The sequence below is a fragment of the Pogoniulus pusillus genome, chromosome 25 (genome assembly GCF_015220805.1).
Source record: "Pogoniulus pusillus isolate bPogPus1 chromosome 25, bPogPus1.pri, whole genome shotgun sequence".
NCBI lineage: Eukaryota > Metazoa > Chordata > Aves > Piciformes > Lybiidae > Pogoniulus > Pogoniulus pusillus.
Genome location: NC_087288.1, coordinates 2,131,492 through 2,145,634, shown reverse-complemented (window position 1 = coordinate 2,145,634; position 14,143 = coordinate 2,131,492). Strand labels below are relative to the sequence as shown.

At 51.3% G+C, this 14,143-nt stretch overlaps 1 protein-coding gene across 2 annotated transcripts in view; it reads right to left on the bottom strand.

Annotated features, from left to right (window-relative positions):
• Positions 1–12,913, bottom strand: part of SMAP1 (small ArfGAP 1) — a 66,789-nt gene extending 53,876 nt beyond the window's left edge. The window contains exon 1 of one of the 2 annotated variants that reach the window (XM_064164159.1): positions 12,636–12,913. In XM_064164159.1, the coding sequence (XP_064020229.1) occupies positions 12,636–12,753 (118 nt within the window). In that variant the 5' untranslated portion in view covers positions 12,754–12,913. The remainder of the gene's footprint in view (positions 1–12,635) is intronic. The other variant, XM_064164160.1, reaches the window with a different exon arrangement.
• Positions 12,914–14,143: the final 1,230 nt, after the last annotated feature.

Sequence of the window (14,143 nt, the reverse complement as noted above, 5' to 3'; positions counted from 1 at the left end):
TGACTTTCAGTGGTCCCTTCCAACTCAGGCCACAGGAGCCCAGATCTATTAGCAAGTATTCTGGATAAAGAAAGCCAGAACTCGAAGGGACAGGGACATTCTGAGAGCAACAAGGACGATTAGGAGACTTCAACATCTCTGCTATGAAGAAAGCTGGAGAGATCTGGAGCTGTTTAGTCTGGACAAGGCTGAGAGGGGATCAGATCAACGTCTATAAATGCCTGAGGGGTAGGTGTCAAGATGCCAGGCTCTGTTTGGTGGTGCCCAGTGACAGGCCAAGGAAGAACACAAGCTGGAACATAGAAGGCTCCACCTCAACATGAGGAGAAACTTCTTTACTGTGAGGGTGGCAGAGCCCTGGAGCAGGCTGCCCAGAGAGGCTGTGAAGCCTCCTCCTCAGGTTTTCAGAACTCACTTGGATGCATTCCTGAGTGCTCTGCCCTAGGTGATCCTGCTTCAGCAGGGAGGCTGGACATCAGGATCCTTCAAGGTGCCTTCCAACCTCTAACATTGTGTGACTCTCCAGACTGGGTCGATTATGAAGGGCTTGGCATGAGAGGCTCCAGCTCTAAGTAACTTCTCTCAGCTCTAAGCATCTTCTCACAGCTGTAGGAGGCAGTGTAACCTGTCAAGGTTTTCCTCCCGCTGCACTTCAACAGCATTTCAGTCAAAAGACACCAGCAACCTTTTTAGCTAACCCCTCAATTCCCACTTGCTTCAAATGGTCAAGTTTGGTCCTTCTTAATTCAGGATGCACAAACCACAGGGAGATTTCTGTATCAGCTACTGCAAGAAAAGTCAAGGCTCCCACTCTCTATTTACTGCTGTTCATTCACTTTCCTTTCTCCCATATGACCTCAACTTTAAGCAAATAATCTACCTTTTATCTACATAGGCAGATGTTTGTGTTGGCAAACTAAAACCCAGCGTGGGGCAATGGGACTCCATTCCAGCTCCTATGTGGTACAGCAGCTGAATTAGATCTGAATTAGCTAAGACCCCTGGAGATCAGCTAGTCCAAACCTCTCCTGCTCAGAGCAAACTGTGGCAGCTTGATTAGTCCTCTTCCTAGTCAGGGTTTGAGTATCTCAGGGGATGGAGACTCAACAGCCTCTCTGGGTAACCTGCTCCAATATTCAACATCTAGAGGTAAAAAAAAAAAGTTTATTCTTATATTTTGGTGATTTTTTGTGTGTGTTTAGAATCATAGAATCAGTCAGGGTTGGAAGGGACCACAAGAAGCAGTCAGTTCCAACCCCCCTGCCATGCCCAGGGACACCCTACCCTAGAGCAGGCTGCACACAGCCTCAGCCAGCCTGGCCTTAAACACCTCCAGCCATGGGGCCTCAACCATCTCCCTGGGCAACTCATTCCAGCCTCTCACCACTCTCCTGCTCAACAACTTCCTCCTCACATCCAGGCTGACTCTCCCCACCTCCAGCTTTGTTCCATTCCCCCCCACTCCGGCCACTCCCTCACACCCTCAAAAGTCCCTCCCCAGCTTTTTTGTAGCTCCCTTCAGATCCTGGCAGGCCACAAGAAGGTCACCTGGGAGCCTCCTCTGCTCCAGCCTGCACAGCCCCAACTCTCTCAGTCTATGCTCACAGCAGAGCTGCTGCAGCCTCTCAGCATCCTCCTGGCCCTGCTCTGGACACTCTGTGTTCCTTGCCTCTAGTTTCTACCATTGCACACCACAGACAGGGCTGCCTCAGTCACTTTTGCTCCCTCTCACCAGGTGTTTATTCACAGCAACTAAGGTCTCCCCAACAGACTTCTCTCCTCCAGGCTAAACAATCACAGCTCTCTCACATCCTCTCTTTCTAGGTCAGACACACCAACCTCTTCATTTTACTGCTCCTTTGCTGGACTGGCTCCAGCCTGCCCATGTTTCTCCTGTACTGTGGAGCCCAGAACTAGACAGTACTACAGATGCAGCCTCACCAGTGCTGAGGACAGAAGGACCACCTGCCCCTAGCCACTCAAGAGTGCTCTTCCTGAAATCCAGTCCAAGATTCACAGAATGGGTTGGGGTTGGAAGGGACCTTAAAGACCACCTAGTTCCAACCCTCCTGTCATGGATACACACTGATCAAGGTCTCATCCAAGCTGGCTGTGGATGCTCATGACCTGTTCCAATGCCTCACCACCCTCACTAAAGAATTTCTTCCTCATCTCCAGTCTAAGCCTCCCCCTCATCAAGCTTCAATTCATTCCCCCTCATCCTACCACCACAAGCCCTTGTTAAAAAAGTAATTCCTGACTTCCTTGCAGGTCCCTTTCAGGTGCTTGAAGGCTGCCATGAGGTCTCCTTCATAGATGTTTGTCTTCTTGCTGACAAGGGTGCATTAGTAGCTCATGACTAGTTTGCAATCAACAAGCTCCCCAGCATCTCTTCTGCACCTACCCTCCCACCTCTCCTCAGGGGCAGTGCTTTGCAAACTCCCTTCAATGAACTTCATGAAGTTTCTGCTGTCCCACATCTCCAGCCTGTCAGATTGTCTGCTCCAAGCAGCAGAACATGCATTTGGTGTATCAACCACTCCTCCCAGCTCTGCAGCACTTGGAGCTTGCCAAGGGTGTAGTCTGTCCTATCACACAGGTCATTAATGAAGTGATTAAAGGGAGCTGGCCTCGGTATACACCCCTGAGGTATGTCATTAGTGCCTGGCCTCCAGTTCAACTTGAAGCTGCTGATCAGAGCTCCGAGTGTGGCATTTCAGCCCTCCTGAATTCACCTCGGTGCCTCTTTATGCAGTCACATCACTGAGGATGCTGCGTGACAGAGCTTCAGAAGCCTCACTGGAGTTCCAGTGACAGATACCCACAGCTCTCACCCACCAAACAAGACACCTGGCTTGGCCACTGCAGAAGGCTATCAGGTTGGTCAGGCAAGAGAGTCCCTTTGCAAATCCACACCATTCCCACTCATCTTCTCCTTCAAGTATTTTCAGGGTCATTTACTTTGTCACCTTCCCAGGGGCTGAGGAGAAGCAGACTGGCCTGAGGTTCCCCAGATGTTCCTTCTAGCTCTTTTCTGAGATAGGAATGACATTTCCTTTCTTCCAGCCTTCAAGACTCTCCCCCAGCCACCACAACCTTACAGTTACTGTTGTCCAGCTCTGTATGCAGAGTGCATCTCACCGGAGTCCCACAGGCTTGTGCAGTTTCTCTAAGCACTCCCAAACATCATCCTCCTCTGCTACTGAGAGTAAGCCCTCCTTGCTCTAGGCTGTCTTTACTAACAAAGACCAAAGTGCAGAAGGGATGGAACTCCTCAGCCTTTTCCATGTCTCTTATCAGCAGGTCTCCTGCTCCATTTAGCAGCAGGTCCACATTTCCTGCAGTCTTCTTTTTGCTGCTGTTGTTCATTAAAAGCCCTTCTCATTGCCAGCTGCACATCCCCAGCCAGATTCAACTCCACCTGAATGCTGTCTTTCCTACCTAAATGCATCCCTGCGTGCTTGGACAGTGTCTGCAAGCTCCCCACAGGTCACCTGTCTGTTTTCACCTCCTATATGCTTCCTTTTCATATCTAAATCCATCAGGAGCTCCTTGTTCACAGTAGCTGTGCTTTGGCAGGATGCTCACCAGGATGTGTCACATTTCAGCTGAAAGGAGTGACACTTGGGGAGGGAAAAAAAATCATCAACCAGCTGTCCCAGACCTCTCTATTCTCTAGAACCATCTCCAAAATGATTCCTCCAAGCAGACCCCTGAATAGACCAAAGTCTTCCCTCCTGAAGATATGGGTGTGATTGTATTCTACTTTGTTCCTGCCTCTTCACACCCTAAACTCTTCCATCTCAGTCAGTGCAGCCAAAACTACTTTTAACCTTCACATTCTCTGTATGCCATTCCTTATTTTAAGTAAAACACCCACCAAAAGGTCCAGGAGCATCTTCCTTTATCCTCACCCACCTGTGTGGTTATCAATGCACACCAGAAGCTTCTTAGATTGACTGTTCTCTGTTGTGCTGCCAATCACTCTCTCTGCCAGCAACTTCTTTCTATACCTCTCCTGGCACAACTGGAGACTGTGTCCCCTTGTTCTGTTGCTGGTTGCTGGCAGAAGAGACCAACCCCACCTGGGTACAGACGCAGACAAAGCTTCAGAAGTTCCTAAGGTAAAGCTGAATCACACTCAGATGAACCTCGGTGAGCCAGTCTGGGGCCACGTCACACCTGAGCCAAAACTAACCACTGCTTGCTCCCTGAGTGAGGGCTGATAATCGACTCTTTGAAGTCCTGCAGGAAGCAAGAATTAAAGAGGGAGCCACTCCTCCAGGAAGAAGTACCTCCCTAAAGGTCTGCCTATCACAGGCTTAGATCTAATGGCTTCCTCTGTGCTGTTGATAAGGACTTCCTAAAGCTGTAGCACAGCAGCAACTTCTTTACCTGCTCAGACCAGAGAGGGCAGATTTACAAGACAGCATCAGTTTCAGTTCTGCAAAAGGAGGTTAAAAGAACAAAGCAAAGATCAACAGCTGTTACCAACAGCATCCTGTGGCAGAACCTCAGCTTGGGTACCATTAGGAAGCACAGCCCAAGAGAACAAAGGTGTGCTGCATTTCAGCAGGCAAGAGTATGGTCTCAGCAATACCAACAACCTCCTTTCAGAACTATCTCACCTTTATGGTCCACACAAAGGAAACAGCTTAGATTGTCAAGGCCTTTAATTCTGAATGTAGGGAAAGCAAACTAAGGGCATCAGGATTTCTGCATCCCACAATTCACCTCAGAGAGCTTTAAAAAGCTATAACCTTATAAAGAAGTCCCACAGATGTTTTTATGAGTAGTGAAACTAAAAAACTAAGTTAAAGGGATCTCCAGAGGTCACCTAGACCCAGCCCCCTGTCAGTGCAATGCTAACTTCAAAGCTACACTCTGCCCCTTTGAGGCTCATCCAATTAACTCTGGTGAAGTCCTGGAGAGTGGAGACTGCACTGCACCCACAACCAACCATTTAAGGGCTTTGGTGAAAAGCCTTCAGGCTGTGCACACCAATTTGACAGCAAGAACCTGTATTTGCAAACCAACCTGTTCAGTTACAGCTTCAACGGACTTCCTGTGACTGATTTCAGAGTGGGTTTCTGCAAGAGTCAGGAGATGGAAAACAAATCCCTTCCTTACAGGCAAGTAAAAACACCACTGGAGTCACCCAACACTGCAACACCCTGCCCAATTCAAAGTTTCAAGCTAAGCTTCCACACTCCTCCCAGCAAGAGAGGTTGTCTACTGAAGAGCTCTTTCCTGGGTTGAGACCACCAGCTGTAGCTCTCAGGAGCTGCGACAACAACTCCTAATGAAGTTGCAGTCTCATGCTGCAACCAGTGTCAGCAACAGGTAAAGTTTTATTTAGGAGCAAGGAATCAGGAAAAAAAGCCTTGGTGATAGAGTCAGGAGAGACTCAAAGGAGTTTCTGGTTCCTTAAGGTCTTTGAAGGAGCCAGAAGAAAAATAGCTTCAGTCCCAGATGACCATGAAGATTTCCAGTGATACAGGTCCTTACTGCTGGTAGAAGTTAAGACACTCTTAAAGACAATCACAGAAATCTTTGGGTTGAAAAAGACCCTTAGGAGCATGAAGTCCAACCATTACCTAACTCCAGCAAGCCTGTTGCTAAACCATGTCCCTCAGCTCTACATCTCTGAAGCACCTCCAGGGATGGGGATTCAACCACTCAAGCATTCAGACAGCACAGACCAAGTCATTAGTCAGATGCAGCAATGACTAAGGGCTGCAAAGTACCACTGTAAATATTGACAACTATTGCCACTAATGCTATCAGCAATTTTCACTCTGCTCCAAAGAGCAACAGTGGCAGTGTGAGTCTCCAAAATAGGGCTTTCCCCTCACTACAAGAAAGACACTGAGGGGCTGGAGCAGGTCCAGGGAAGGGCAACAAAGCTGGGGAAGGGTCTGGAGAACAGGGCCAGGGAGGAGCACCTGAGGGAACTGGGGGTGGTTAGTGTGGAGAGGAAACTGAGGGGAGACCTCATAGCTCTCAACAGCTCCCTGAAAGGAGGTTGGAGGGAGGTGGAGGTTGGTCTCTTCTCCCATGTAACTAATGATAGGAGAGGAAGTGACCTTCAGTTGCACCAGAGGAGGTTTCGATTGGATATCAGAAGAAACTCCTTCACTGGAAGTGTGGTCAGGCATTGGAACAGGCTGCTCAGGGAAGTGGGGGAGTCATCACCCCTTGAGGTGTTCAAACAAACACGCAGACATGGCACTCAGGGCCATGGTTCAGCAGCCACAGTGGTGTTATGCTGATGGATGGACTTGATGATCTTAGAGGTCTTCTTCAACCTTAATGGTTTTACGATGGAGGTAAGGGATTATTTAACCAAGCCTCAAGCACTAGCAGGCATGATGCAAGCAAACATTACAAACACCACAGCACAGAACTCCTCCCTGATCCAGAAATGGGCTACCTTTTCTGAAGGCCCAAGACACCTGCAGCTGTCTGCAGAGAGACCTGCAAGCTTCCAGGTACGTTGCTTTAGCTGTTAGAGCCAAGCAAATCCTCCAGCACCGACAACTGGAGCAATTGCCTTCTTGACAGGGAGATTAATTGACAAGGAGACTTCAGTAGTCAACCCATTTGTCCCAAAGTCAACATCCAAACCCAATCCAAATGCAATTTCAAACATCCCTAGGAGCAGAAATCTGAGACTTATGGCCCACATCTGCAGAGAGGGGCTCATTAGACTGAAATTGATTGCCCTCAGCCTGTTCTGCAGGCCTGCTTGCTGGAGGCCAGTCACAGATCCACACAAAGAACAGCAGGAATTGGAAGGCACCTTGAAAGACCAACGAGTCCTAGAGCAGGTCACACAGGAAGGCAGACAGGTTCTGAATGACTCCAGAGAAGGAGACTCCACAGCCTCTCTGGGGAGTCTGTTCCAGCAGTCCTTTAGTACTGCTAAATATCTTGTCCCCTCCTAAAGAAAAAGTTTCTCCTTCTGTATTTCATCACACTCCACACCATGAGGGTGGTGAGATTCAGGAAGGGGTTGCCCAGGGAGGTGGTGGAGGCCTCATCCCTGGAGGTGTTTAAGGCCAGACTGGATGAGGCTCTAGACAGCCTGATCTAGTGTGAGATGTCCCTGCCCATGGCAGGGGAGTCGGAACTAGATCCTTGTAGTCCCTTCCAGCCCTGACTGACTGATTCTATGATTCTTCCAATTCCAAGTACTCAACTCAACACTAGCACCCAAATAATTCCAGCCTTGCTGCCAAGCAGTAACACAACCCTAGGAGGCTTCTAACTCCTTATAACTAAGCACTAAAGCACACAGAAACAGTAAACCACAGCTCCTACAGTCAAGAGGTCACTGCCTGAAGTTAACAGGTTTTGATTTTGGCTCCTTTTGACAGATCTCTAGGAGGTGTTAGAAGCAAGGAGATTAAAATACCAGCATTGGAACAACAAAAATGTATTTGGGCTCCCTCTACAGCAAAAGGAGAAAGGTCACATGCCTTACACCAGCTTGCAGAACAGTCCACACACAGACAATCACTTTGCTTGAAGAAGACCTCTAAGATCACCGAGCCCAACCATCAGCCTAAGACCACCACAGCCATTAAACCACGTCCTCATGTGCCATGTCCAAGCGTTTCTTGAACACCTCCAGGGGTGGTGGCAGATGGACAGACCTGTAGCTATTTCCTTCTCCTAAAGCCTTGCAACTCCTGCTAGCTTTATCTAGCAGCACAACGGCTTTTCAGATGCTTACCTCGTTCAAAACCTCAGGATCACTGAGAGTTACTGCCAACGTGACAAACATTAGTAGTGTAACTACTTCCAGTAGCGTAACAGCAGGAAGACATCTGCTGCCTTGTGTAGCTGGCTCCTCAGCTGGGGATGTGAAGAGCAGTCAGCATGCTGACAGGCTCTGCCTTGTCAAATGTCATCCCAACCTCCCTGCTTGCCCAGTACTCTCAGTGATTGCAAAGACTGCTGCAGAACCTTTGATTTTGAGGCTTCTCCCTCACAGAGGTGTCACCTAGCCTGACAGCTGCAAGACTCAGAGTTTGAAAGTGACATATGGCCAGTACAGCAGGGCCCTACGGCAGGTAGCTCCCAGCACAGTGCTGGGCAGACTCTCAACAGCTATTTTAACAGTTAAGAGAGTTAACAGAATAAAACAGTTAACAAAATAAAAAGCAATTCCAGAAACCCTATTACAAGAGGGCTATGGATGTGCTGGAAGGTGTCCAGAGAAGGGCCACGAGGATGAGCAGAGGCTGGAGCTGCTCTCCTATGAGGAGAGACTGAGGGAGTTGGAGGTGTTCAGTCTGGAGAGAAGAAAGCTCCCAGGTGGCCTTATTGTGACCTTTCAGTCTCTTAAGGGGGCTACAAGAAAGCTGGGAAGGGACTTCTTAGGCTGTCAGGTAGTGATAGGATTGGGGAGAATGGAACCAAGCCTGAAATGGGTAGATTCAGATTGGATGGTTAGGAAGAAGTTGTTCAGCATGAGGGTGGCAAGAGCCTGGAAGGGGCTGCCCAGGGAGGAGGTGGAAGCCTCATCCCCGGAGGTGTTTAATGCCAGGCTGGATGAGGCTCTGAGCAGCCTGATCTAAGGTAGGGTGTCCCCACCCATTGCAGGGGGGTTGGAACTGGCTGATCCCTGTGGTCCCTTCCAACTCTGACTGATTCTATAAACCACTGCCAGAGTCAGCAGTCCTAATTATGGCTTAATGCTTACTCTGGCAGATGTGTCCTCAGCTGTATTCTCCACCTTCCAAAAGACTTGCACAACAAAGCTCTCTGATGTATCTGCAGACCTTACACTTGAAAAAGTAGGCCAGAAACAAAAGGATGGGCTTGCTCTTGATACCAGACCCCTGCAAACAACAGCAAGATTATTTTGAGGAAGACCAAGGTGAAGCTTTTTTTAATCCTTCCACAGAGCTTGCATGTGCTAAAACAGGAAAGATGCATGCTTGAAACTTCCTCCCAAGCAATGCAGCTGGTGGTCCAAGACTGAGAGCAAGCAGAAGTAATTTGGTAATTTAGGAATTAATCAGCAGCAGGACAGCAGGAAGTTCTGTTTGATGAAAGAAGCAAAAGCAAAGAAGCCTTCATGACATGAAGGAAAAGTTCAACAGTAGCTAAACATGAGCCAGCAGTGTGCTCAAGTGGCCAAGAAGAACAACAGCACACTGGTCTGGATCAGGAAGAGTGTGACAAGCAGGCCCAGGGAAGTGATTGTCACCCTGTACTCATCGCTGGTGAGCTCACAGCTGGAGCACTGTGTTCAGTTTTGGGCCTCTCGCTACAAGAAAGGCATTGAGGTGCTGGAGAGGGTTCAGAGAAGGGCTCAATCCTGGTGAAGGGTCTGGAGAACAGAGTTGGTCAGGAGCAGCTGAGGGAACTTGGGGTGTTTAGTCTGGACAAAAAGGAGGCTGAGGGGAAGCCTTCTGGCTCTCTACAACCCCTTGATAGGAGTGGCTTTCTGCACTGCAAGCTTACACTGACTGCTCATGTCCAGCTTCTCCCCTACCAGCATCCTCAAGTCCCTTTCTGCAGGGCTGCTCTCTATCACCTCATTCCCATACATCTCAGTACTGTCCACACAACTCTCCTTCCTAGAAGGAAACTCCCTAAACTTAATGAAATAAAATGATCCAACATCCATATATGACCATCTCCCAGTCAAATGCCTTTGAAACAGCTGAAATTGAAGTTTCAACCCACACTTTCTCTTCCAATTACAAAAGGAGACCTCAGAGTGGCCTTCCAGTATCTGAAGGGGACCTACAGGAAGGCCGAGGAGGGACTACTGACAAGGTCTTGTAACGACAAGACAAGAGGTAAAGAGTTTAAACTGGAAGAGGGGAAGATTTAAAGCAGATGTTAGGAAGAAGTTGTTTGCAGTGAGGGTGGTGAGACCCTGGCACAGGTTGCCAAGGGAGGTTGTGGAGCAAGAAGCACAGAATGTGATTCAAGATCACATTCTGTTCGTCTGTGCTCCACAACCTTGCTGGAGGTGTTCAGGACTAGGTTGGATGAGGCCTTAAGCAACCTGTTCTAGATGGAGGTGTCCCTGCCTATTGCAAGAGGTTGGAATGGATGATCCTTGAGGTCCCTTCCAACCCAAACCATTCTATGACTCTAAGAAAACCACTGAACAACAACCACAGCAAAAGGCAGAGGGCAGTGCCAAGCTGGTATGACACAAGATTTGAATTGCCAGGCAGGATGAAGCAAGCACAACTAAACTTGAAGGGAGAAAGAATTAAAAGAGCCCAAACAACTCCCTCCAAACTGTAAGCTCACAGTGCCTCACACAGTATTCCCATGGCAGCTTTCCTGGGGGACAGGGTGAAAACAAGCCATGCCTTTGGCATAGAGAGAGACAGCAGGGCAGGAGGCTGAGCAAAAGAGAAAAGATTTCAGAAGTGCACTTAAGATTCCTGTGAGGCACCTAAGCAAAATAACTTACTAGCTGAATTGTAGGTGCTTGCAGAAGGCAACCTGGTCACGAGATTGGTAGATCCCCTAGAACGTGGACAGGAAGAAGGAAACAAACAACAAAACCCTCAAATCAACCAAACAAAAAACCCCAAAACCCCAAACTACAAACTCAAGCTACAGCAAGGCTTGAACATAGGAAAGAAAAGCTCTTGTGTAAAGAGAGCAGTATGAAGAGTGCATAAAAATACTCAGTAACACAAACACAAAAAGAAGGAAGCTCAAAGTGTCAACACTAGCAAACTGAAGTAGACAAAGGAACAAACCCACCAGGAACTATAGGCTTAAAAATGATGCTTTGACCAGGATATGGTCAAAGGAGGAACTCAGAAGACATGACAGAAATGAGCTGGTGAATTCCAGACTCTGCTTCTGAGCAATCCAGCCCCGAGGCCTATGCAATTCCAACAGCAAGCAATTCAGAGCAGCACTCAGCATGGAAACATCAAGTGCCAATAATGAGCAAAATGAGCACACGTGATTTCTTCCAGAAAACCACCAGTCACAACCAGTCTTTTCACACAGCACCAGCAATCTGGGGGCAAGAACTGCTGTGCTAGAAAATGATGAAGAAGAGTTAGCGCAAAATATAAAGATCTGTTATGTTTGCTGTCATCTAGATGATAGGCTTAGAAGTTATACACAAGGAAAACAGAGTCTTGATGCTGATTATCATAGGGTCAAGTAGGTTGGAAGAGACCTCCAAGCCAGGCCAACTTAGCACCCAGCCCATGGCATTAAGTGCCTCAGCCAGGCTTGGCTTCAACACCTCCAGGGACAGCAACTCCACCACCTCCCTGGGCAGCCCATTCCAATGCCAATCACTCTCTCTGACAACAACTTCCTCCTCACATCCAGCCTAGACTTGCCCTGGCACAATATGAGACTGTGTCTTCTTCTTCTGTTGCTGGTTGATTCCAACAGAATGGTCTCCCTATTTCACCATGAAGTCTTCTTAGAATCATAGAATCAACCAGGTTGAAGAGACCTCCAAACTCATGCAGCCCAACTTATCACCCAGCCCTATCCAATCAACCAGACCATAGCACTAAGTGCCTCGTCCAGGCTTTGGTTGAACACCTCCAGGGATGGCAACTCCACCACCTCCCTGGGCAGCCCATTATGTCAAAGAGCAGCACTGCACAAGACACTGCAGGGTGATAGAAGCAGCAGATGGGGCTTGGAAAGGCAAACCACAAAACCAGTGCCATTTCTGGTTGCTCACCATGCCTGACCTCCAGCAGAAGTGGAGGAGGGCTGAATAAGGCAGCTCTGGAGCCAGTCATACAGTGTGTACACCTGGGTGTTAGCCAGCAAGTACCACGTCTGAAACAATAACTTACTGTACAGTCATCTTATTTAGGCTAACATCTTAATGAACCCACTCAAGATGAAAGAGGGACATGCATTTCCAAGCCACAGAACCCAAGGCAAACGCAAACACAAAGACAGATCTGCTTTTGTGTAGGATAAAACTGTCAAAGACAGGTTAGGGCAGATTAGAGTCAGATTTGACAGCAACAGACCCTTGAAAATGCCATTCGCTACGATCTGTGACACATCTAAGCAGCAACAGACACCCAGACTGAAAGAGCCGGGTGTGTTTGCACGGCAGAGACAAGATTGAAGGGCATTGTTTCGGACACTCGGCGTTCAGCTGCTCCGGCGCCTAACCGCAGCCCCGTCCGGCGCTTCCCCGAAGGCCCTGAGCCCGAGCCATGGCTGGCAGCGCAGGGAGGGGACGAGGCAGCGAAACTTCAGGCAAGGGCTAGGCCACGCACTGCATAAAGCCTCGGCCGGGGCATGCCTCACTCCGGGAGAAGGCAGCTGCCGCTGGGCTGGACGCAGAGGCGGAAACGGCTTCACAACGAAAGGGAAGGTTATCAGCCTTCACCGCCGCTCTCCCCAAGCAGCGCAGGTTCCTGCCGCCGCCGCCCCTCCTGGCCCCGTTTCGGGAGGGGACCGGCGCCCGCCGCCGCCGCCGCCCCTGCGGACGTGGAGCGGGGCGGAGCCCTGCCCCGGGCCTCGCTGCTGGTTTCCAGCCCCGAGAGGGGGCCCTGCCGTAACTGAACACACACACACAGCAAGCTCCCTCCGGCAGCACCGCACCTGTGCCGGCCCGGCCGCTCCCCCCTCCCCCGGCCGCCCCTCCGTACCCTTGGCCTCGCAGTCCGCGCAGTACTTGTTGTCCTCCTCCCGCAGAAGCTTGGCCAGGATGGCCTGGTGCTGCTCGTTCTGCTTCTGAGCCTTCTCCCGGCAGGAGCGGGTGGCCATGGCGGCGGTGGCGGCGGCGGGCGGCTCCGCGGAGGCGCTGAGGGAGCTGGGCCGGGGCGGGCTCGGCGGCGCACGGGCCGGGACGGGTCGCGCCGCTGCTGCCTGGCGCAGCCTCGGGAACCAGCGGCAGCCAGCGCCGGCTTCCTCAACCGGAACTACTTGCGGCCGCAGACGCATCCGCCCCTCACCTCCCGCCCCGCTCCTCCGTCCCCGCTCGCACCGCGCACGCCCACCCCTGCCGCGGGAGCCCTGCGCCTGGGTGTGCGGAGGCATGAAAAGTAGTCCTCCGGCGCCTCTTGGCGCGCTGACAGGTCGGGCTTTTTCCGAAGAGTGGCGGTGAGGCTCTACCTTGGCGTGGCTTTGGGAGGGCACAGAGCAATGCCCCAGGGTAGGGGTCACCTGAGGAGAGCAGGATCTATCTCCTTCTGCGCTGCCCTGGTGAGGCCTCATTTGGAGTACCGGGTCCAGTTCGGACAAGGAATTACTGGAGAGCCACAGTGGGCAAGTGTCAGGAGGATGGAGCCAGATTCTTCTTAGTGGTGTCCGTGGAGCAATGGACACAAACTGGAACCCAGGAGGATCCATACAAACGTTAGGGGGAAATCCTTCACTTCGAGGGTGACAGCACTGGAGCAGGCTGCTCAAGGAGGTTGTGAAGTCTCCTTCCCTGCAGGCATTCCAAGCCTGCCTGGACGTGCTCCCGTGTGGCTTAGTCTGGGTGACCCTGCTCTAGCAGGCAGCCGGACTGGATGCTCTCCAGCGCTGCCCTCAAGCCCTGCCATCCGTGCCCCACGCGGTGCCCGTCCGCCGGCAGTGCCGTGCCTTGCGGGCAGTGCCGTGCCCCACGCGGTGCCCGTCCGCCGGCAGTGCCGTGCCTTGCGGGCAGTGCCGTGCCTTGCGGGCAGTGCCCGTGGCTCCGCTGCCGCGGCACCCTGCGCGGGCAGGGCCGCGGGGCCGCCCCGACGCACCCCCCAGCGGAGCTGGCCGTGAGCCGAGGGCAGCGCCCAGGTGCTGGGCAGCGATCCCGGGAGCAGCGGGGTCGTTCTTCCCGGCCCTGCTGGGGGCTTCGGGGCCGTGCTTGGAGCCCCGCAGGCTCGCTGTGAGCGCCGGTGCCGCTGCGCTCGGGTCTGCGGCGTCCAAGCCGCCCCTTCTTGGCGCACCCTGCCGGGGAAGCCCAGAACAAGGTGGCGGTAGGGGCAGCTGCCCTTCCCTGTGGTTGCCTGGACGCGGCACTCTGTCCACGGGAAGGTGGACTGGCATCTTCTGCTTAAAGGGCTTGTTTTGCCTTTGGATTACGGCGACAACCCACTGGTGGTAAACACCTCCAAACACGCAGCCGCTCAGACAGTGCTGCTTGGTATTGGGCAGTCCTGCGTCCTTAGGGCAGGCA